General features: G+C 49.5%; 1 protein-coding gene across 1 annotated transcript; it reads left to right on the top strand.

The window, feature by feature from the left end:
• The first annotated feature begins 10,210 nt into the window (after positions 1-10,210).
• Positions 10,211-20,586, top strand: LOC120040873 (carbohydrate sulfotransferase 3-like). The gene is made up of 3 exons (XM_038985864.1): positions 10,211-10,354; positions 10,699-10,886; positions 19,509-20,586. Exons 1-3 carry the CDS (start codon positions 10,275-10,277, stop codon positions 20,576-20,578), a joined length of 1,338 nt encoding a protein of 445 aa, XP_038841792.1. The 5' UTR covers positions 10,211-10,274; the 3' UTR covers positions 20,579-20,586.
• The last annotated feature ends 2,854 nt before the right edge of the window (positions 20,587-23,440 follow it).

The following is a 23,440-nucleotide window of genomic DNA, read 5'->3' as shown; positions in this document are numbered from 1 at the left end:
CCAGGGGAACCTCATAAACAGCCGTTTACTGTAGCTACTGCCAGGGGAACCTCATAAACAGACGTTTACTGTAGCTACTGCCAGGGGAACCTCATAAACAGACGTTTACTGTAGCTACTGCCAGGGGAACCTCATAAACAGACGTTTACTGTAGCTACTGCCAGGGGAACCTCATAAACAAGACGTTTACTGTAGCTACTGCCAGGGGAACCTCATAAACAGACGTTTACTGTAGCTACTGCCAGGGGAACCTCATAAACAGCCGTTTACTGTAGCTACTGCCAGGGGAACCTCATAAACAGCCGTTTACTGTAGCTACTGCCAGGGGAACCTCATAAACAGACGTTTACTGTAGCTACTGCCAGGGGAACCTCATAAACAGACGTTTACTGTAGCTACTGCCAGGGGAACCTCAGAAACAGACGTTTACTGTAGCTACTGCCAGGGGAACCTCATAAACAGACGTTTACTGTAGCTACTGCCAGGGGAACCTCATAAACAGACGTTTACTGTAGCTACTGCCAGGGGAACCTCATAAACAGACGTTTACTGTAGCTACTGCCAGGGGAACCTCATAAACAGCCGTTTACTGTAGCTACTGCCAGGGGAACCTCATAAACAGACGTTTACTGTAGCTACTGCCAGGGGAACCTCATAAACAGCCGTTTACTGTAGCTACTGCCAGGGGAACCTCATAAACAGATGTTTACTGTAGCTACTGCCAGGGGAACCTCATAAACAGCCGTTTACTGTAGCTACTGCCAGGGGAACCTCATAAACAGACGTTTACTGTAGCTACTGCCAGGGGAACCTCATAAACAGACGTTTACTGTAGCTACTGCCAGGGGAACCTCATAAACAGACGTTTACTGTAGCTACTGCCAGGGGAACCTCAGAAACAGCCGTTTACTGTAGCTACTGCCAGGGGAACCTCATAAACAGACGTTTACTGTAGCTACTGCCAGGGGAACCTCATAAACAGACGTTTACTGTAGCTACTGCCAGGGGAACCTCATAAACAGACGTTTACTGTAGCTACTGCCAGGGGAACCTCATAAACAGCCGTTTACTGTAGCTACTGCCAGGGGAACCTCATAAACAGACGTTTACTGTAGCTACTGCCAGGGGAACCTCATAAACAGCCGTTTACTGTAGCTACTGCCAGGGGAACCTCATAAACAGCCGTTTACTGTAGCTACTGCCAGGGGAACCTCATAAACAGACGTTTACTGTAGCTACTGCCAGGGGAACCTCATAAACAGACGTTTACTGTAGCTACTGCCAGGGGAACCTCATAAACAGACGTTTACTGTAGCTACTGCCAGGGGAACCTCATAAACAGCCGTTTACTGTAGCTACTGCCAGGGGAACCTCATAAACAGCCGTTTACTGTAGCTACTGCCAGGGGAACCTCATAAACAGACGTTTACTGTAGCTACTGCCAGGGGAACCTCATAAACAGCCGTTTACTGTAGCTACTGCCAGGGGAACCTCATAAACAGACGTTTACTGTAGCTACTGCCAGGGGAACCTCATAAACAGCCGTTTACTGTAGCTACTGCCAGGGGAACCTCATAAACAGACGTTTACTGTAGCTACTGCCAGGGGAACCTCATAAACAGACGTTTACTGTAGCTACTGCCAGGGGAACCTCATAAACAGACGTTTACTGTAGCTACTGCCAGGGGAACCTCATAAACAGCCGTTTACTGTAGCTACTGCCAGGGGAACCTCATAAACAGCCGTTTACTGTAGCTACTGCCAGGGGAACCTCATAAACAGACGTTTACTGTAGCTACTGCCAGGGGAACCTCATAAACAGCCGTTTACTGTAGCTACTGCCAGGGGAACCTCATAAACAGCCGTTTACTGTAGCTACTGCCAGGGGAACCTCATAAACAGCCGTTTACTGTAGCTACTGCCAGGGGAACCTCATAAACAGACGTTTACTGTAGCTACTGCCAGGGGAACCTCATAAACAGACGTTTACTGTAGCTACTGCCAGGGGAACCTCATAAACAGCCGTTTACTGTAGCTACTGCCAGGGGAACCTCATAAACAGCCGTTTACTGTAGCTACTGCCAGGGGAACCTCATAAACAGCCGTTTACTGTAGCTACTGCCAGGGGAACCTCATAAACAGCCGTTTACTGTAGCTACTGCCAGGGGAACCTCATAAACAGACGTTTACTGTAGCTACTGCCAGGGGAACCTCATAAACAGCCGTTTACTGTAGCTACTGCCAGGGGAACCTCATAAACAGCCGTTTACTGTAGCTACTGCCAGGGGAACCTCATAAACAGCCGTTTACTGTAGCTACTGCCAGGGGAACCTCAGAAACAGACGTTTACTGTAGCTACTGCCAGGGGAACCTCATAAACAGACGTTTACTGTAGCTACTGCCAGGGGAACCTCATAAACAGCCGTTTACTGTAGCTACTGCCAGGGGAACCTCATAAACAGCCGTTTACTGTAGCTACTGCCAGGGGAACCTCATAAACAGACGTTTACTGTAGCTACTGCCAGGGGAACCTCATAAACAGACGTTTACTGTAGCTACTGCCAGGGGAACCTCATAAACAGACGTTTACTGTAGCTACTGCCAGGGGAACCTCATAAACAGACGTTTACTGTAGCTACTGCCAGGGGAACCTCATAAACAGACGTTTACTGTAGCTACTGCCAGGGGAACCTCATAAACAGCCGTTTACTGTAGCTACTGCCAGGGGAACCTCATAAACAGCCGTTTACTGTAGCTACTGCCAGGGGAACCTCATAAACAGATGTTTACTGTAGCTACTGCCAGGGGAACCTCATAAACAGCCGTTTACTGTAGCTACTGCCAGGGGAACCTCATAAACAGCCGTTTACTGTAGCTACTGCCAGGGGAACCTCATAAACAGCCGTTTACTGTAGCTACTGCCAGGGGAACCTCATAAACAGCCGTTTACTGTAGCTACTGCCAGGGGAACCTCATAAACAGCCGTTTACTGTAGCTACTGCCAGGGGAACCTCATAAACAGCCGTTTACTGTAGCTACTGCCAGGGGAACCTCATAAACAGACGTTTACTGTAGCTACTGCCAGGGGAACCTCATAAACAGACGTTTACTGTAGCTACTGCCAGGGGAACCTCATAAACAGACGTTTACTGTAGCTACTGCCAGGGGAACCTCATAAACAGACGTTTACTGTAGCTACTGCCAGGGGAACCTCATAAACAGACGTTTACTGTAGCTACTGCCAGGGGAACCTCATAAACAGACGTTTACTGTAGCTACTGCCAGGGGAACCTCATAAACAGCCGTTTACTGTAGCTACTGCCAGGGGAACCTCATAAACAGCCGTTTACTGTAGCTACTGCCAGGGGAACCTCATAAACAGACGTTTACTGTAGCTACTGCCAGGGGAACCTCATAAACAGACGTTTACTGTAGCTACTGCCAGGGGAACCTCATAAACAGCCGTTTACTGTAGCTACTGCCAGGGGAACCTCATAAACAGCCGTTTACTGTAGCTACTGCCAGGGGAACCTCATAAACAGACGTTTACTGTAGCTACTGCCAGGGGAACCTCATAAACAGCCGTTTACTGTAGCTACTGCCAGGGGAACCTCATAAACAGACGTTTACTGTAGCTACTGCCAGGGGAACCTCAGAAACAGCCGTTTACTGTAGCTACTGCCAGGGGAACCTCATAAACAGACGTTTACTGTAGCTACTGCCAGGGGAACCTCATAAACAGACGTTTACTGTAGCTACTGCCAGGGGAACCTCATAAACAGACGTTTACTGTAGCTACTGCCAGGGGAACCTCATAAACAGACGTTTACTGTAGCTACTGCCAGGGGAACCTCATAAACAGACGTTTACTGTAGCTACTGCCAGGGGAACCTCATAAACAGCCGTTTACTGTAGCTACTGCCAGGGGAACCTCATAAACAGACGTTTACTGTAGCTACTGCCAGGGGAACCTCATAAACAGACGTTTACTGTAGCTACTGCCAGGGGAACCTCATAAACAGCCGTTTACTGTAGCTACTGCCAGGGGAACCTCATAAACAGACGTTTACTGTAGCTACTGCCAGGGGAACCTCATAAACAGACGTTTACTGTAGCTACTGCCAGGGGAACCTCATAAACAGATGTTTACTGTAGCTACTGCCAGGGGAACCTCATAAACAGCCGTTTACTGTAGCTACTGCCAGGGGAACCTCATAAACAGACGTTTACTGTAGCTACTGCCAGGGGAACCTCATAAACAGCTGTTTACTGTAGCTACTGCCAGGGGAACCTCATAAACAGACGTTTACTGTAGCTACTGCCAGGGGAACCTCATAAACAGATGTTTACTGTAGCTACTGCCAGGGGAACCTCATAAACAGCCGTTTACTGTAGCTACTGCCAGGGGAACCTCATAAACAGACGTTTACTGTAGCTACTGCCAGGGGAACCTCATAAACAGCCGTTTACTGTAGCTACTGCCAGGGGAACCTCATAAACAGACGTTTACTGTAGCTACTGCCAGGGGAACCTCATAAACAGACGTTTACTGTAGCTACTGCCAGGGGAACCTCATAAACAGACGTTTACTGTAGCTACTGCCAGGGGAACCTCATAAACAGCCGTTTACTGTAGCTACTGCCAGGGGAACCTCATAAACAGCCGTTTACTGTAGCTACTGCCAGGGGAACCTCATAAACAGACGTTTACTGTAGCTACTGCCAGGGGAACCTCATAAACAGACGTTTACTGTAGCTACTGCCAGGGGAACCTCATAAACAGCCGTTTACTGTAGCTACTGCCAGGGGAACCTCATAAACAGACGTTTACTGTAGCTACTGCCAGGGGAACCTCATAAACAGACGTTTACTGTAGCTACTGCCAGGGGAACCTCATAAACAGCCGTTTACTGTAGCTACTGCCAGGGGAACCTCATAAACAGACGTTTACTGTAGCTACTGCCAGGGGAACCTCATAAACAGACGTTTACTGTAGCTACTGCCAGGGGAAAACCTCATAAACAGCCGTTTACTGTAGCTACTGCCAGGGGAAAACCTCATAAACAGCCGTTTACTGTAGCTACTGCCAGGGGAACCTCATAAACAGACGTTTACTGTAGCTACTGCCAGGGGAACCTCATAAACAGCCGTTTACTGTAGCTACTGCCAGGGGAACCTCATAAACAGCCGTTTACTGTAGCTACTGCCAGGGGAACCTCATAAACAGCCGTTTACTGTAGCTACTGCCAGGGGAACCTCATAAACAGCCGTTTACTGTAGCTACTGCCAGGGGAACCTCATAAACAGCCGTTTACTGTAGCTACTGCCAGGGGAACCTCATAAACAGCCGTTTACTGTAGCTACTGCCAGGGGAACCTCATAAACAGACGTTTACTGTAGCTACTGCCAGGGGAACCTCATAAACAGACGTTTACTGTAGCTACTGCCAGGGGAACCTCATAAACAGACGTTTACTGTAGCTACTGCCAGGGGAACCTCATAAACAGACGTTTACTGTAGCTACTGCCAGGGGAACCTCATAAACAGATGTTTCCACAATTATGTGGCCCCAATTGCTCCTTGTTCCCTATATAGGGCACCTCTTTAGGGCTCTGGTCAGAAGTGCACTATGTAGCGAATTGGCTGCCATTTAGGACACAGTATTAATGATCACAGGTTACTATAGCAGCCATTAGAGGGATCTAATAAACTGACCTTTTCACACACACACACAGATGTGCCTTTTGAAACACTTATCACTAAACGATGGTAGTTGTGGTGGCAGACACATAGACAACGGGTTAACCTGTCTCTTTTCATTGAATGGGCCATTATATCAAACCGGTTCAATAATGATGCACATTTTCACCTCAATCATCACCTCAATCAATGTAGTAATTGTTACTGTGGGTGAATAGCCACAGTCTCTCGTCATGTAAGATACCCTTTCTAATGGCAGGCAGTGAGTTTAAAGGGGAAATCTGGGATTGGTACATCCATTTATTTTTATGAATGATATAATAGCCATTGATATTTGAAGAATATAACTTAATTTAAGAGTGGTTACATTTCTCCAGCCACATCCTTCAGTTGTTTACAGAAAGAAAGAGTGGTGGGTTGACCGCTTTGGTTGAGTTTAAATCCCAGATTGCCCATTTCATCTTGGATCATTAGTCAGGGATTAAAGCCAAGCTGACATTATCCCAACAGTAACATTATAGTAATCCTTCAGCAGAATGGGCAGGATATCCCTAAATAGTCCTCATTACATCCGTCTTTGTCTTCAATGGATAGACTCTACTCACTCTGCAAGCCAGGTACAGCTAGGGATGCATCCCAAATGGGACCCTATTCCCTACAATGGGCCCTGGTCAAAAGTAGTGCACTTTAAAAGGAATAGTGGTCAAAAGTAGTGCACTGTAAAGGGAAAAGTGGTCAAAAGTAGTGCACTTTAAAAGGAATAGTGGTCAAAAGTAGTGCACTGTAAAGGGAAAAGTGGTCAAAAGTAGTGCACTTTAAAAGGAATAGTGGTCAAAAGTAGTGCACTGTAAAGGGAAAAGTGGTCAAAAGTAGTGCACTATAAAATGAATAGTGGTCAAAAGTAGTGCACTATAAAGGGAATTGTGGTAAAAAGTACTGCACTATAAAAGGAATAGTGATCAAAAGTACTGCACTATAAAAGGAATAGTGGTCAAAAGTAGTGCACTATAAAGGGAAAAGTGGTCAAAAGTAGTGCACTATAAAGGGAAAAGTGGTCAAAAGTAGTGCACTATAAAAGGAATAGTGGTCAAAAGTAGTGCACTATAAAGGGAAAAGTGGTCAAAAGTAGTGCACTATAAAAGGAACAGTGGTCAAAAGTAGTGCACTATAAAAGGAACAGTGGTCAAAAGTAGTGCACTATAAAAGGAACAGTGGTCAAAAGTAGTGCACTATAAAAGGAACAGTGGTCAAAAGTAGTGCACTATAAAAGGAACAGTGGTCAAAAGTAGTGCACTATAAAAGGAACAGTGGTCAAAAGTAGTGCACTATAAAAGGAACAGTGGTCAAAAGTAGTGCACTATAAAGGGAAAAGTGGTCAAAAGTAGTGCACTATAAAAGGAACAGTGGTCAAAAGTAGTGCACTATAAAAGGAACAGTGGTCAAAAGTAGTGCACTATAAAAGGAACAGTGGTCAAAAGTAGTGCACTATAAAAGGAACAGTGGTCAAAAGTAGTGCACTATAAAGGGAATAGGGGGTCATTTGGGACCGATACCAGGTTTCATATCCTGCTGCAGTTCTGCTTGCTCACACTCTCACACTCTCATAATGGTTACAATTTATGGCCCCGTGACAAGCAGGTTTCCCCCCTCAATTTCTGTTAACTTTTTGCCTCTGTGCTGTTTCCCATATATCCCCCTGTTCAAAGGTAACTGTTTTACTGCAGTGTTAGGTCACTGTTTAGGTGCTCAGTCTGGGAGCTCTCTGTTGGAATAATGAAAGCCCTTCTTCGCTATTCATAGCACCTCCGTCACTCGGTCGCGTCAAGAACATTCTCAAGCCGCCATCTCCCGGTGGCGCCATGCTGGTGCCTTAAGGATCTCTACAGATCGGTGTCCCATCCTCGGGACGGTTGAGCTAATGTGCGCTAATGTGATTAGCATGACGTTGTAAGTAACAAGAAAATTTCCCAGGGCATAGACATATCTGATATTGGCAGAAAGCTTAAATCCTTGTTAATCTAACTGCACTGTCCAATTTACAGTAGCTATTACAGTGAAATAATTCCATGCTATTGTTTGAGGAGAGTGCACAGTTATGAACTTGAAAAGTTATCAATAAACCAATTCGGCACATTTGGGCAGTCTTGATACAACATTTTGAGCAGAAATACAATGGTTCATTGGATCAGTCTAAAACGTTGCACATGCACTGCTGCCATCTAGTGGCCAAAATCTAAATTGTGCTTAGCCTGGAATAATACATATGGCCTTTCTCTTGCATTTTAAAGATGATCGTACAAAAAAACGGTTGGCTTTTACTTTGTATTATCTTTTACCAGATCTAATGTGTTATATTCTCTCCTACATTCATTACACATTTCCACAACCTTCAAAGTGTTTCCTTTTAAACGGTATCAAGAATATGCATATCCTTGCTTCAGGTCCTGAACTACAGGCACTTAGATTTGGGTTTGTAATTTATATTTAAATATTTAAAAAAGGGGCGGATATTTTAAAAAAGGGGCGGATCCTTTTAAAGTGGTGATAAGCCTAATCATTCTGGACGGAGGCTAAATGCTATTTAGTCTAAATTACACAATAGTAGTCAAATATTTAGCAGGAAATATCTTTGCCAGCATTATCATGTTGTCAAATTGACTTTAGACAGATGTCAATGTTGTCATTAGCTAGCAAAGTTCTTAAAGAATAGCTGGCAATGCTGACGTTAGCTAGCTAAAATCCGGTGGCCTCCCCTCAATCTTAGCTAGATAGCTAACGTTATATTGCATCTAATGTTAATCGGGCGACATCAAAATGATGACGAAAGGTTTTCCTACTAATTATTTGCCTCCTTTTGAATGTCATAGTATTTACAAGCCACTGTAATGCACCTTTTGATGAACTCTTCATCAGCGCTCATTGACGATGCGTTGAGTAGAATGCTCAGTCCTAAACAAACGTTCAAAACAATATTGTGACGAAATCAACAACCCATGAATAGCCTGGTCCCAGATCTGTTTGTGTTAACTTGTGAACTCCTATCTCCATCATTGAATAAATGATTAGGAGTTGGTAAGACAGCACAAACAGATCTGAGACCAGGCTACAGTACTGTCTTCACCAGACAGTGGTTTGTTTCGGTAGCCTGCTGGACATGTCACTGAGTGCTCTTGAGTCTTCTCTTAAAATACCTCATTGAGTGCTGACATAAAGGAGCAGCTGGTGGATTGGGTACCTTGGTGACATACATTACATGGCCAACAGTATGTGGATTAGGCTATTTCAGCCACACCCGTTGCTGACAGGTGTATAAACTCGAGCACACAACCATGCAATCTCCATAGACAAACATTGGCCGTAGAATGGCCCATACTGAAGAGCTCAGTGACTTTCTGCCCTGCTAGAGCTGCCCCGGTCAACTGTAAGCGCTGTTATTGTGAAGTGGAAATGTGTAGGAGCAACAACGGCTGTTTCAGTATTAACAATGCCCCCGTGCACAGAGCGAGGTCCATACAGAAATGGTTTGTCGATGATTTTGGAATGAGATGTTCAACGAGCAGGGGTCCACATACCTTTGGCCATGTAATGTTTGACAGTATTGGTTGCATTCAAAGCCTAGATATTTTGTTCCTCTGTGTATGGGTCATGTTACAACACATTCTTATGCTATTATGGCCATGTAGATGCAATACGATCGACCTATATGCAATATTAAATATTATTGTAATTGGTTTAAGACAGAGAGATTGATAGACAGAGAGAGGCTCAGTCTGAGCAAACATTGTTTTATCTCTAGAGGGACACCAGCTTTCAACACTAACATTGTGCTTGGGTTCTTGAAATCCCCCTGTAGCCCTAAAGAAAACACAGGCAGACCCAAGGGAAGTAGCAGATTAAATTCCCCCTGTGAAACCACTCTGACGCTTTCTATTCTTACACCACTGTGGTATGAAATGATATTATCGTCTCCGAAAATGGGTCCTACTCCAGTTGACGGGAAGCTAGAATGACCCATAAACACAGCTATTAAACTCCCACCTCAAACCACCAACATGCTGACTAAGCGACAAGGCACTGATACGTTTACATCAAGCTATACTATAGCATACTGTATGTGGAACCTGTGATACTTTCTCCTCTATTTGACTGGTTATCAACAGATTAGTTTTCAGAAGATTTAATCTAACACAACTATACTATAACAATTTATGTAAACGTTACTATAACAATTTAAGTCATCTATACTATTACAATGTTAGTCATTTATATTATAACAATTTAAGTCATCTATACTATAACAATTGAATTCCTCTATACTATAACAGTTTAAGTTGTTTTTAAGGATTGTGTTCTTTTTTACAGTACTGTAGCGTGAAAGTGTGACTGACAGTTTAGTAATGCTAATCTCATTTTGCAGAATGAAGCAGCCGTGTAGACGATGGAAAATACAACAACGAACAACTGGAGGACTCTTTGAATAGGCAGCGGGAGTCTGGAGGAGAGAAGAAGATTGGCAGAAGCTATTAAGAAGACATTCCGTGACAGCAGCAGATCCCGACACAGCTACATCACAGAATGAGGATGAAATACACAATCTCCCTTGTCTTCATTGTGGCACTGGTCATCATTGAGAAGGAAAACAACATTATCTCACGGTAAACCTCAGCCCATCTCCATGATCAACAGAGAGAGTGTTTGTGTGTGTGTTTGTGTGTGTGTGCATTAGGCCTGTCTGTCTGTACTGATCTCCCTCAGATTGGAACAGACTCACCATTATTCAGAGCGGTGTGTTTGGGACATTCGTTTCAGCTACTCACAAAGCGGTATCAAGTGTCATGCTGTGTTTTCCAAGTAGTCTGATTGGATGAAGTAGGCATGTTGTCTCGATTTCAATTGCATTGATTGTTTACTGACTTTAATTGATTCCACTGTCTGTGGATAAGATGGTCTTGTAAAACTATAAAACATGTTGTTTAACACTGCCAACCCTGTCTTGTAGGGTTTCAGACAAGCTCACCCCAAAGCAGACCCCCCAGACACCCCTCCAGCCCAGTAACTCTGCCCCAGCCTCAGCCCTGGGTCTCCTGAAGTTGAACGACTCCTCCTTCACTACCCTGAGCAAGCTGGACCCTGTCTTCACCCTCATGAAGAGACGCCTGGAGAACTACACCGAGCAGAGGTCTGTGTGTGTATCATGATATACTATTTATCATACAGTAAGACAAACAGTCTGGCCTTAATGGCCACATGCACTCTTAAATCTACATCCTGTACAGCCAGGAGAGGACTGGTCATCCCTCAGAGCCTGGTTCCTCTCTACCCAGTACAGTCAGGAGAGGACTGGTCACCACTCAGAGCCTGGTTCCTCTTTACCCAGTACAGTCAGGAGAGGACTGGTCATCCCTCAGAGCCTGGTTCCTCTCTACCCAGTACAGTCAGGAGAGGACTGGCCACCCCTCAGAGCCTGGTTCCTCTCTACCCAGTACAGTCAGGAGAGGACTGGTCACCCCTCAGAGCCTGGTTCCTCTCTACCCAGTACAGTCAGGAGAGGACTGGTCACCCCTCAGAGCCTGGTTCCTCTTTACCCAGTACAGTCAGGAGAGGACTGGCCACCCCTCAGAGCCTGGTTCCTCTCTACCCAGTACAGTCAGGAGAGGACTGGTCACCCCTCAGAGCCTGGTTCCTCTCTACCCAGTACAGCCAGAAGAGGACTGGTCACCCCTCAGAGCCTGGTTCCTCTCTACCCAGTACAGTCAGGAGAGGACTGGCCACCCCTCAGAGCCTGGTTCCTCTCTACCCAGTACAGTTAGGGAGAGGACTGGCCATCCCTCAGAGCCTGGTTCCTCTCTACCCAGTACAGTCAGGAGAGGACTGGTCACCCCTCAGAGCCTGGTTCCTCTCTACCCAGTACAGTCAGGAGAGGACTGGTCACCCCTCAGAGCCTGGTTCCTCTCTACCCAGTACAGTCAGGAGAGGACTGGTCCACCCCTCAGAGCCTGGTTCCTCTCTACCCAGTACAACCAGGAGAGGACTGGCCACCCATCAGAGCCTGGTTCCTCTCTACCCAGTACAGCCAGGAGAGGACTGGCCACCCCTCAGAGCCTGGTTCCTCTCTACCCAGTACAGCCAGGAGAGGACTGGTCACCCCTCAGAGCCTGGTTCCTCTCTACCCAGTACAGTCAGGAGAGGACTGGTCACCCCTCAGAGCCTGGTTCCTCTCTACCCAGTACAGCCAGGAGAGGACTGGCCACCCCTCAGAGCCTGGTTACTCTCTACCCAGTACAGCCAGAAGAGGACTGGTCACCCCTCAGAGCCTGGTTCCTCTCTACCCAGTACAGCCAGGAGAGGACTGGTCACCCCTCAGAGCCTGGTTCCTCTCTACCCAGTACAGCCAGGAGAGGACTGGCCACCCCTCAGAGACTGGTTCCTCTCTACCCAGTACAGTCAGGAGAGGACTGGCCACCCCTCAGAGCCTGGTTCCTCTCTACCCAGTACAGTCAGGAGAGGACTGGTCACCCCTCAGAGCCTGGTTCCTCTCTACCCAGTACAGTCAGGAGAGGACTGGTCACCCCTCAGAGCCTGGTTCCTCTCTACCCAGTACAGTCAGGAGAGGACTGGCCACCCCTCAGAGCCTGGTTCCTCTCTACCCAGTACAACCAGGAGAGGACTGGCCACCCATCAGAGCCTGGTTCCTCTCTACCCAGTACAGCCAGGAGAGGACTGGCCACCCCTCAGAGCCTGGTTCCTCTCTACCCAGTACAGCCAGGAGAGGACTGGTCACCCCTCAGAGCCTGGTTCCTCTCTACCCAGTACAGTCAGGAGAGGACTGGTCACCCCTCAGAGCCTGGTTCCTCTCTACCCAGTACAGCCAGGAGAGGACTGGTCCACCCCTCAGAGCCTGGTTACTCTCTACCCAGTACAGCCAGAAGAGGACTGGTCACCCCTCAGAGCCTGGTTCCTCTCTACCCAGTACAGCCAGGAGAGGACTGGTCACCCCTCAGAGCCTGGTTCCTCTCTACCCAGTACAGCCAGGAGAGGACTGGTCCACCCCTCAGAGACTGGTTCCTCTCTACCCAGTACAGTCAGGAGAGGACTGGTCCACCCCTCAGAGCCTGGTTCCTCTCTACCCAGTACAGTCAGGAGAGGACTGGTCACCCCTCAGAGCCTGGTTCCTCTTTACCCAGTACAGTCCAGGAGAGGACTGGTCATCCCTCAGAGCCTGGTTCCTCTCTACCCAGTACAGTCAGGAGAGGACTGGCCACCCCTCAGAGCCTGGTTCCTCTCTACCCAGTACAGTCAGGAGAGGACTGGTCACCCCTCAGAGCCTGGTTCCTCTCTACCCAGTACAGCCAGAAGAGGACTGGTCACCCCTCAGAGCCTGGTTCCTCTCTACCCAGTACAGTCAGGAGAGGACTGGTCACCCCTCAGAGCCTGGTTCCTCTTTACCCAGTACAGTCAGGAGAGGACTGGCCACCCCTCAGAGCCTGGTTCCTCTCTACCCAGTACAGTCAGGAGAGGACTGGTCACCCCTCAGAGCCTGGTTCCTCTCTACCCAGTACAGCCAGAAGAGGACTGGTCACCCTCAGAGCCTGGTTCCTCTCTACCCAGTACAGTCAGGAGAGGACTGGCCACCCCTCAGAGCCTGGTTCCTCTCTACCCAGTACAGTTGGGAGAGGACTGGCCATCCCTCAGAGCCTGGTTCCTCTCTACCCAGTACAGTCAGGAGAGGACTGGTCACCCCTCAGAGCCTGGTTCCTCTCTACCCAGTACAGTCAGGAGAGGACTGGTCACCCCTCAGAGCCTGGTTCCTCTCTACCCAGTACAGTCAGGAGAGGACTGGCCACCCCTCAGAGCCTGGTTCCTCTCTACCCAGTACAACCAGGAGAGGACTGGCCACCCATCAGAGCCTGGTTCCTCTCTACCCAGTACAGCCAGGAGAGGACTGGCCACCCCTCAGAGCCTGGTTCCTCTCTACCCAGTACAGCCAGGAGAGGACTGGTCACCCCTCAGAGCCTGGTTCCTCTCTACCCAGTACAGTCAGGAGAGGACTGGTCACCCCTCAGAGCCTGGTTCCTCTCTACCCAGTACAGCCAGGAGAGGACTGGTCACCCCTCAGAGCCTGGTTCCTCTCTACCCAGTACAGTCAGGAGAGGACTGGTCACCCCTCAGAGCCTGGTTCCTCTCTACCCAGTACAGTCAGGAGAGGACTGGTCCACCCCTCAGAGCCTGGTTCCTCTCTACCCAGTACAGCCAGAAGAGGACTGGTCACCCCTCAGAGCCTGGTTCCTCTCTACCCAGTACAGTCAGGAGAGGACTGGTCACCCCTCAGAGCCTGGTTCCTCTCTACCCAGTACAGTCAGGAGAGGACTGGCCACCCCTCAGAGCCTGGTTCCTCTCTACCCAGTACAGTCAGGAGAGGACTGGTCACCCCTCAGAGCCTGGTTCCTCTCTACCCAGTACAGTCAGGAGAGGACTGGTCCACCCCTCAGAGCCTGGTTCCTCTCTACCCAGTACAGTCAGGAGAGGACTGGTCACCCCTCAGAGCCTGGTTCCTCTCTACCCAGTACAGTCAGGAGAGGACTGGCCACCCCTCAGAGCCTGGTTCCTCTCTACCCAGTACAGTCAGGAGAGGACTGGTCACCCTCAGAGCCTGGTTCCTCTTACCCAGTACAGTCAGGAGAGGACTGGCCACCCCTCAGAGCCTGGTTCCTCTCTACCCAGTACAGTCAGGAGAGGACTGGTCACCCCTCAGAGCCTGGTTCCTCTCTACCCAGTACAGCCAGAAGAGGACTGGTCACCCCTCAGAGCCTGGTTCCTCTCTACCCAGTACAGTCAGGAGAGGACTGGCCACCCCTCAGAGCCTGGTTCCTCTCTACCCAGTACAGTTGGGAGAGGACTGGCCATCCCTCAGAGCCTGGTTCCTCTCTACCCAGTACAGTCAGGAGAGGACTGGTCACCCCTCAGAGCCTGGTTCCTCTCTACCCAGTACAGTCAGGAGAGGACTGGTCACCCCTCAGAGCCTGGTTCCTCTCTACCCAGTACAGTCAGGAGAGGACTGGCCACCCCTCAGAGCCTGGTTCCTCTCTACCCAGTACAACCAGGAGAGGACTGGCCACCACTCAGAGCCTGGTTCCTCTCTACCCAGTACAGCCAGGAGAGGACTGGTCACCCCTCAGAGCCTGGTTCCTCTCTACCCAGTACAGCCAGGAGAGGACTGGTCACCCCTCAGAGCCTGGTTCCTCTCTACCCAGTACAGTCCAGGAGAGGACTGGCCACCCTCAGAGCCTGGTTCCTCTCTACCCAGTACAGTCCAGGAGAGGACTGGTCCACCCCTCAGAGCCTGGTTCCTCTCTACCCAGTACAGCCAGGAGAGGACTGGCCACCCCTCAGAGCCTGGTTCCTCTCTACCCAGTACAGTCAGGAGAGGACTGGTCCACCCCTCAGAGCCTGGTTCCTCTCTACCCAGTACAGTCAGGAGAGGACTGGTCACCCCTCAGAGCCTGGTTCCTCTCTACCCAGTACAGCCAGAAGAGGACTGGCCCACCCCTCATTGCCTGGTTCCTCTCTACCCAGTACAGCCAGAAGAGGACTGGTCCACCCCTCAGAGCCTGGTTCCTCTCTACCCAGTACAGTCAGGAGAGGACTGGTCACCCCTCAGAGCCTGGTTCCTCTCTACCCAGTACAGCCAGGAGAGGACTGGTCACCCCTCAGAGCCTGGTTCCTCTCTACCCAGTACAGCTCAGGAGAGGACTGGCCACCCTCAGAGCCTGGTTCCTCTCTACCCAGTACAGTCAGGAGAGGACTGGTCACCCCTCAGAGCCTGGTTCCTCTCTACCCAGTACAGTCCAGGAGAGGACTGGTCACCCCTCAGAGCCTGGTTCCTCTCTACCCAGTACAGTCAGGAGAGGACTGGTCACCCCTCAGAGCCTGGTTCCTCTCTACCCAGTACAGTCAGGAGAGGACTGGCCACCCCTCAGAGCCTGGTTCCTCTCTACCCAGTACAGTCAGGAGAGGACTGGTCAACCCTCAGAGCCTGGTTCCTCTCTACCCAGTACAGTCAGGAAGAGGACTGGTCACCCCTCAGAGCCTGGTTCCTCTCTACCCAGTACAGTCAGGAGAGGACTGGTCCACCCCTCAGAGCCTGGTTCCTCTCTACCCAGTACAGTCAGGAGAGGACTGGCCACCCCTCAGAGCCTGGTTCCTCTCTACCCAGTACAGTCAGGAGAGGACTGGTCACCCCTCAGAGCCTGGTTCCTCTCTACCCAGTACAGTCAGGAGAGGACTGGTCACCCCTCAGAGCCTGGTTCCTCTCTACCCAGTACAGTCAGGAGAGGACTGGCCACCCCTCAGAGCCTGGTTCCTCTCTACCCAGTACAGCCAGGAGAGGACTGGCCACCCCTCAGAGCCTGGTTCCTCTCTACCCAGTACAGCCAGGAGAGGACTGGCCACCCCTCAGAGCCTGGTTCCTCTCTATCCAGTACAGCCAGGAGAGGACTGGCCATCCCTCAGAGCCTGGTTCCTCTCTACCCAGTACAGCCAGGAGAGGACTGGCCACCACTCAGAGCCTGGTTCCTCTCTACCCAGTACAGCCAGGAGAGGACTGGTCACCCCTCAGAGCCTGGTTCCTCTCTACCCAGTACAGTCAGGGAGAGGACTGGCCACCCCTCAGAGCCTGGTTACTCTCTACCCAGTACAGCCAGGAGAGGACTGGTCACCCCTCAGAGCCTGGTTCCTCTCTACCCAGTACAGTCAGGAGAGGACTGGTCACCCCTCAGAGCCTGGTTCCTCTCTACCCAGTACAGCCAGGAGAGGACTGGCCACCCCTCAGAGCCTGGTTACTCTCTACCCAGTACAGCCAGAAGAGGACTGGTCACCCCTCAGAGCCTGGTTCCTCTTTACCCAGTACAGTCAGGAGAGGACTGGCCACCCCTCAGAGCCTGGTTCCTCTCTACCCAGTACAGCCAGGAGAGGACTGGTCACCCCTCAGAGCCTGGTTCCTCTCTACCCAGTACAGTCAGGAGAGGACTGGTCACCCCTCAGAGCCTGGTTCCTCTCTACCCAGTACAGCCAGGAGAGGACTGGCCACCCCTCAGAGCCTGGTTACTCTCTACCCAGTACAGCCAGAAGAGGACTGGTCACCCCTCAGAGCCTGGTTCCTCTCTACCCAGTACAGCCAGGAGAGGACTGGTCACCCCTCAGAGCCTGGTTCCTCTCTACCCAGTACAGCCAGGAGAGGACTGGCCACCCCTCAGAGACTGGTTCCTCTCTACCCAGTACAGTCAGGAGAGGACTGGCCACCCCTCAGAGCCTGGTTCCTCTCTACCCAGTACAGTCAGGAGAGGACTGGTCACCCCTCAGAGCCTGGTTCCTCTCTACCCAGTACAGCCAGGAGAGGACTGGTCACCCCTCAGAGCCTGGTTCCTCTCTACCCAGTACAGCCAGGAGAGGACTGGCCACCCCTCAGAGCCTGGTTACTCTCTACCCAGTACAGCCAGAAGAGGACTGGTCACACCTCAGAGCCTGGTTCCTCTCTACCCAGTACAGCCAGGAGAGGACTGGTCACCCCTCAGAGCCTGGTTCCTCTCTACCCAGTACAGTCAGGAGAGGACTGGCCACCCCTCAGAGCCTGGTTCCTCTCTACCCAGAACAGCCAGGAGAGGACTGGCCACCCCTCAGAGCCTGGTTCCTCTCTACCCAGTACAGTCAGGAGAGGACTGGCCACCCCTCAGAGCCTGGTTATTCTTTACCCAGTACAGTCAGGAGAGGACTGGCCACCCCTCAGAGACTGGTTCCTCTCTACCCAGTACAGTCAGGAGAGGACTGGCCACCCCTCAGAGACTGGTTCCTCTCTACCCAGTACAGTCAGGAGAGGACTGGCCACCCCCCAGAGCCTGGTTCCTCTCTACCCAGTACAGTCAGGAGAGGACTGGTCACCCCTCAGAGCCTGGTTCCTCTCTACCCAGTACAGTCAGGAGAGGACTGGTCACCCCTCAGAGCCTGGTTCCTCTCTACCCAGTACAGTCAGGAGAGGACTGGCCACCCCTCAGAGCCTGGTTCCTCTCTACCCAGTACAGTCAGGAGAGGACTGGTCACCCCTCAGAGCCTGGTTCCTCTCTACCCAGTACAGTCAGGAGAGGACTGGCCACCCCTCAGAGCCTGGTTCCTCTCTACCCAGTACAGTCAGGAGAGGACTGGTCACCCCTCAGAGCCTGGTTCCTCTCTACCCAGTACAGTCAGGAGAGGACTGGCCACCCCTCAGAGCCTGGTTCCTCTCTACCCAGAACAGCCAGGAGAGGACTGGCCACCCCTCAGAGCCTGGTTCCTCTCTACCCAGTACAGTCAGGAGAGGACTGGCCACCCCTCAGAGCCGGGTTACTCTTTACCCAGTACAGTCAGGAGAGGACTGGCCACCCCTCAGAGACTGGTTCCTCTCTACCCAGTACAGTCAGGAGAGGACTGGCCACCCCTCAGAGACTGGTTCCTCTCTACCCAGTACAGTCAGGAGAGGACTGGCCACCCCCCAGAGCCTGGTTCCTCTCTACCCAGTACAGTCAGGAGAGGACTGGCCACCCCTCAGAGCCTGGTTACTCTCTACCCAGTACAGCCAGGAGAGGACTGGTCACCCCTCAGAGCCTGGTTCCTCTCTACCCAGTACAGTCAGGAGAGGACTGGCCACCCCTCAGAGCCTGGTTCCTCTCTACCCAGTACAGTCAGGAGAGGACTGGTCACCCCTCAGAGCCTGGTTCCTCTCTACCCAATAAGGCCAGGAGAGGACTGGTCACCCCTCAGAGCCTGGTTCCTCTCTACCCAGTACAGCCAGGAGAGGACTGGTCACCCCTCAGAACCTGGTTCCTCTCTACCCAGTACAGCCAGGAGAGGACTGGCCACCCTTCAGAGCCTAGTTCCTCTCTACCCAGAACAGCCAGGAGAGGACTGGCCACCCCTCAGAGCCTGGTTCCTCTCTACCCAGTACAGTCAGGAGAGGACTGGCCACCCCTCAGAGCCTGGTTCCTCTCTACCCAGAACAGCCAGGAGAGGACTGGCCACCCCTCAGAGCCTGGTTCCTCTCTACCCAGTACAGCCAGGAGAGGACTGGCCAGCCCTCAGAGCCTGGTTCCTCTCTACCCAGTACAGCCAGGAGAGGACTGGCCACCCCTCAGAGCCTGGTTCCTCTCTATCCAGTACAGCCAGGAGAGGACTGGCCATCCCTCAGAGCCTGGTTCCTCTCTACCCAGTACAGTCAGGAGAGGACTGGCCACCCCTCAGAGCCTGGTTCCTCTCTACCCAGTACAGCCAGGAGAGGACTGGCCACCCCTCAGAGCCTGGTTCCTCTCTACCCAGTACAGTCAGGAGAGGACTGGTCACCCTTCAGAGCCTGGTTACTCTCTACCCAGTACAGTCAGGAGGGGACTGGCCACCATTCAGAGCCTGGTTCCTCTAGGTTTCTTTCTAGGTTCCTGCCTTCCAGGGAGTTTTTCCTAGACACTGTGCTTCTGTCTCTGCGTTGCTTGCTCTCTGGTTTCTTAGACTGGGTTTCTGAAAAGCACTTTGTGACAACTGCTGATGTAAAAAGGGATTCATAAAATATATGTGATTGATTGATACTACAGTACCTATAATGCTGTGTGTAACTAATCATGTTTGATCTCAGTAAAGACATTCCTGAAGCTAGCATAATGGTGTCCCCACTCCTCATCAGTATTTGTATGTGTGATGGCCAAGTGGTTTGGAATAACGTTAAAATAATGTATCCGATCTGATTGACATTGGACAATAAAGTTTTGTATTTTGTACTGTATTGTAGGTCAGACGTCATGGGGTCAGCAGGAAACAGAAAACACATCCTCCTATTGGCCACCACGCGGACAGGCTCCTCCTTCGTGGGCGAGTTCTTCAACCAGCAGGGAGAGAACATGTTCTACCTGTTCGAGCCGCTGTGGCACGTCGAGAGGTCGCTGACGTTAGAGGGCGGCGGGACCAACGCCACAGCCGCCGCCCGGGCCTACCGGGAAGTCCTCCAGGGGCTCTTCCTGTGTGACTTCACCCCTCTGGAGAGCTTTATTGACCCACTTCCTGTCGACCACGTCACCTCAGCCCTGTTCAGGAGAGAATCTAGCAGCTCTCTCTGTGAGGAGTCCGTCTGTAGCCCGTTCGTTAAGAAAGTCTTTGAACGCTACCATTGCCGGACCAGGAAGTGTGGTCCCCTCAACCTGACCATGGCGTCCGAGTCATGCCAGCAGAAGGAGCACAGGGCCATTAAATCCGTCCGGGTGCGTCAGCTGGAGACCCTGAGACCCCTCGCTGAGGACCCTCGTCTGGATATCAAGTTCATCCAGCTGGTGAGGGACCCCCGGGCGGTTCTGGCCTCCCGCATGGTGGCCTTCTCCGCCAAGTACAACAACTGGAAGAAGTGGGCCGTGGACGGAGACGTGCCCGTTGACGACGACGAGGTGAGGAAGCTGAAAGGGAACTGCGACAACATCAGGATGTCTGCGGAGGTTGGCCTGAGACAGCCGTCGTGGCTGAGGCGGAGGTACATGCTAGTACGTTACGAGGACATCGCCAGATTCCCTATGAGGAAGGCAGCGGAGATGTACAAGTTCACGGGGATCCCGTTCACTCCGCAGGTGAAGGACTGGGTACTAAAGAACACCCAGGCTTCCAATGAGGCGAGTGGGGTTTATTCAACACAGAAGAACTCCTCCGAGCAAGTAGAGAAATGGAGGTTCAGCATACCGTACAAACTGGCCCAGGTGGTGCAGAGAGTTTGTGGACCCACAATGAAACTGTTTGGGTACAGGTTTGTGAACAGTGAGGCGATGCTGACGGACAAGTCTATCAGTTTGATCGAAGAAAAGATTTTCATACAAAATTTTTAATAGACATTTTACGGTAACTCTGAACTCTGCTCATCAGACAAAGTGGACAAACAGATGTGATTATGAAGTGATAGTTGTGAGGATATTTATTGGGGACTGTACTAGTATACAACAGAGTAATGTATAAGACCCTTTATAGATACATATTAAATGATAACATGTTACACTCCAGGGTGTAGAAGGAAATACACATTTTTGTGTGTAATAAAAATGAATGAATACAAAAGCGAGTACTACCTTAACTTTTTACAGGGACATTTAACAAAAGAAAACTCTTGTTACATTAGTACTACATGGTAGAAATCCCTTGTTATATGAGTACTACATGGTAGAAAACCCCTTGTTATATGAGTACTACATGGTAGAAATCCCTTGTTATATGAGTACTACATGGTAGAAAACCCCTTGTTACATTAGTACTACATGGTAGAAAACCCCTTGTTATATGAGTACTACATGGTAGAAAACCCCTTGTTATATGAGTACTACATGGTAGAAAACCCCTTGTTATATGAGTACTACATGGTAGAAAACCCCTTGTTATATGAGTACTACATGGTAGAAAACCCCTTGTTATATGAGTACTACATGGTAGAAAACCCCTTGTTATATGAGTACTACATGGTAGAAAACCCCTTGTTATATGAGTACTACATGGTAGAAAACCCTTGTTATATGAGTACTACATGGTAGAAAACAATTGCTATATGAGTACTACATGGTAGTAAACCCTTGTTATATGAGTACTACATGGTAGAAAACAATTGTTATATGAGTACTACATGGTAGAAAACCCCTTGTTATATGAGTACTACATGGTAGAAAACCCCTTGTTATATGAGTACTACATGGTAGAAAACCCCTTGTTATATGAGTACTACATGGTAGAAAACCCCTTGTTATATGAGTACTACATGGTAGAAAACCCTTGTTATATGAGTACTACATGGTAGAAGACCCCTTGTTATATGAGTACTACATGGTAGAAAACCCCTTGTTATATGAGTACTACATGGTAGAAAACCCCTTGTTATATGAGTACTACATGGTAGAAAACAATTGTTACATGAGTACTACATGGTAGAAAACCCTTGTTATATGAGTACTACATGGTAGAAAACCCTTGTTATATGAGTACTACATGGTAGAAAACCCTTGTTATATGAGTACTACATGGTAGAAAACCCCGTGTTATATGAGTAATACATGGTAGAAAACCCCTTGTTATATGAGTACTACATGGTAGAAAACCCTTGTTATATGAGTACTACATGGTAGAAAACCCCTTGTTATATGAGTACTACATGGTAGAAAACAATTGTTATTTGAGTACTACATGGTAGAAAAGTTGTTTGTTATGCACCTTTGCCACCTTCTTACCCCAACTAATTCAAGCTTTTTAAATCTGGTTGTCGGGTGGCAAAGCTTGAGTCCTTGAACAGTTTCCCTGTTGAAGTGTATTTTTTTTCTGTCAAGCAAGCCACGGGTTAATAACAGTAGCTGATTTTGAACTGAGCTGTAGAGAAGGGAGTTAAATGAATGGCTTGCTCTGTGTGTGTGGATAGCAAGACAGTAGCAGGACATTCCACTGTTTTGGTCTTGTATTTTCTATAGCATTTGCCTATAAAGAAGGGATGTTCTTTCATGTTAATTTAATATATTATTTTATTTGTATTGAGATTGAGAGATTATGGCTATGGCTTTTGCACATGCTACATAGATGGATAGTTTTCTCCCCGCTAACTGATGGGACCACTTACTTCCAGACCTGGGTTCAAATAGTAGTAGAAATCTTTCATACGGTTTTAGCACTTGCTTTAGCCTGCCAGGAGTGCCATATGGGCGGGGTTGGCTTGTTTTGAGATTATTCTATTGGTTAATAACACCAGCTAAAGTATTTGAAATGATTTTGAATACTATTTGAACCCAGGTCTGCCTCATGATCACATCAGCTAGGTGAGTGAGTATCTGTACATGCATGTTACTGTTTTAGTTTTAATTGGCTGTTAGTGTTTCACGTGGTGGAAGTGGACGGTGAGCGTAGCGACTCATTCTGTAAAAACAGATGTCTTCAGCGGTCCTGTATGTACAGACAAAGTGCGTCCCAAAAGGCACCCTGTTCCCCATAATGCACCATAGGGAATAAACACATACATTCCTCCTGCAGCTGGTTTGCAGAATTGTGTGTTTATCAGCAGCTTTCTGTCCTTTGACACAAGTCTCCTGGCTGGTGATGATGGACGAGAAGAGGACCAGGGGACTAAAAGACTGGGTCTACGTTCCAAATGGCATCCTATTCCGTATATAGTGCACTATTTTTGACCACTGCTCCATAGGGATCTGGTCATAGGTAGTGCACTATGTAGGGAACAGGTTGCCCATTGGGAGGCGTTATGGTTTTGTCTATATGTATGCCTATGCCTTTTCTCATTCTGGTGTTAAGTTAAATCCTTTGCTTTTCATTTCAGTGGAGTTCACTATTGTTGTATGTGGTTGTTTGGCTGTACAAGTAAATTGAATAATACTGACAAGTCTACTTTTGTTGTTTCCTTGTTTTGCTGTCAGATGTGTTTTAAACTGTAAGGTGACATTTCTTCAAATATATGTTCTATGTCTAGTGTAGCATTGCTTATTCATATGGAGAAATCTCAAACAGATTTGAAGGAAACTAGCCACGAACATTGGAGACATTCATTAAGCCCAGAGCAGGGCTCTCCAACCCTGTTCCTGGCCAGAGCTGGGCTCTCCAACCCTGTTTCTGGTAAGAGCTGGGCTCTCCAACCCTGCTCCTGGCCAGAGCAGGGCTCTCCAACCCTGTTTCTGGTAAGAGCTGGGCTCTCCAACCCTGTTTCTGGCCAGAGC

The sequence above is a fragment of the Salvelinus namaycush genome, unplaced genomic scaffold (genome assembly GCF_016432855.1).
Source record: "Salvelinus namaycush isolate Seneca unplaced genomic scaffold, SaNama_1.0 Scaffold388, whole genome shotgun sequence".
In the NCBI taxonomy this organism is placed as follows: Eukaryota; Metazoa; Chordata; class Actinopteri; order Salmoniformes; family Salmonidae; genus Salvelinus; species Salvelinus namaycush.
This window is presented reverse-complemented; position numbering and strand designations above follow the sequence as displayed.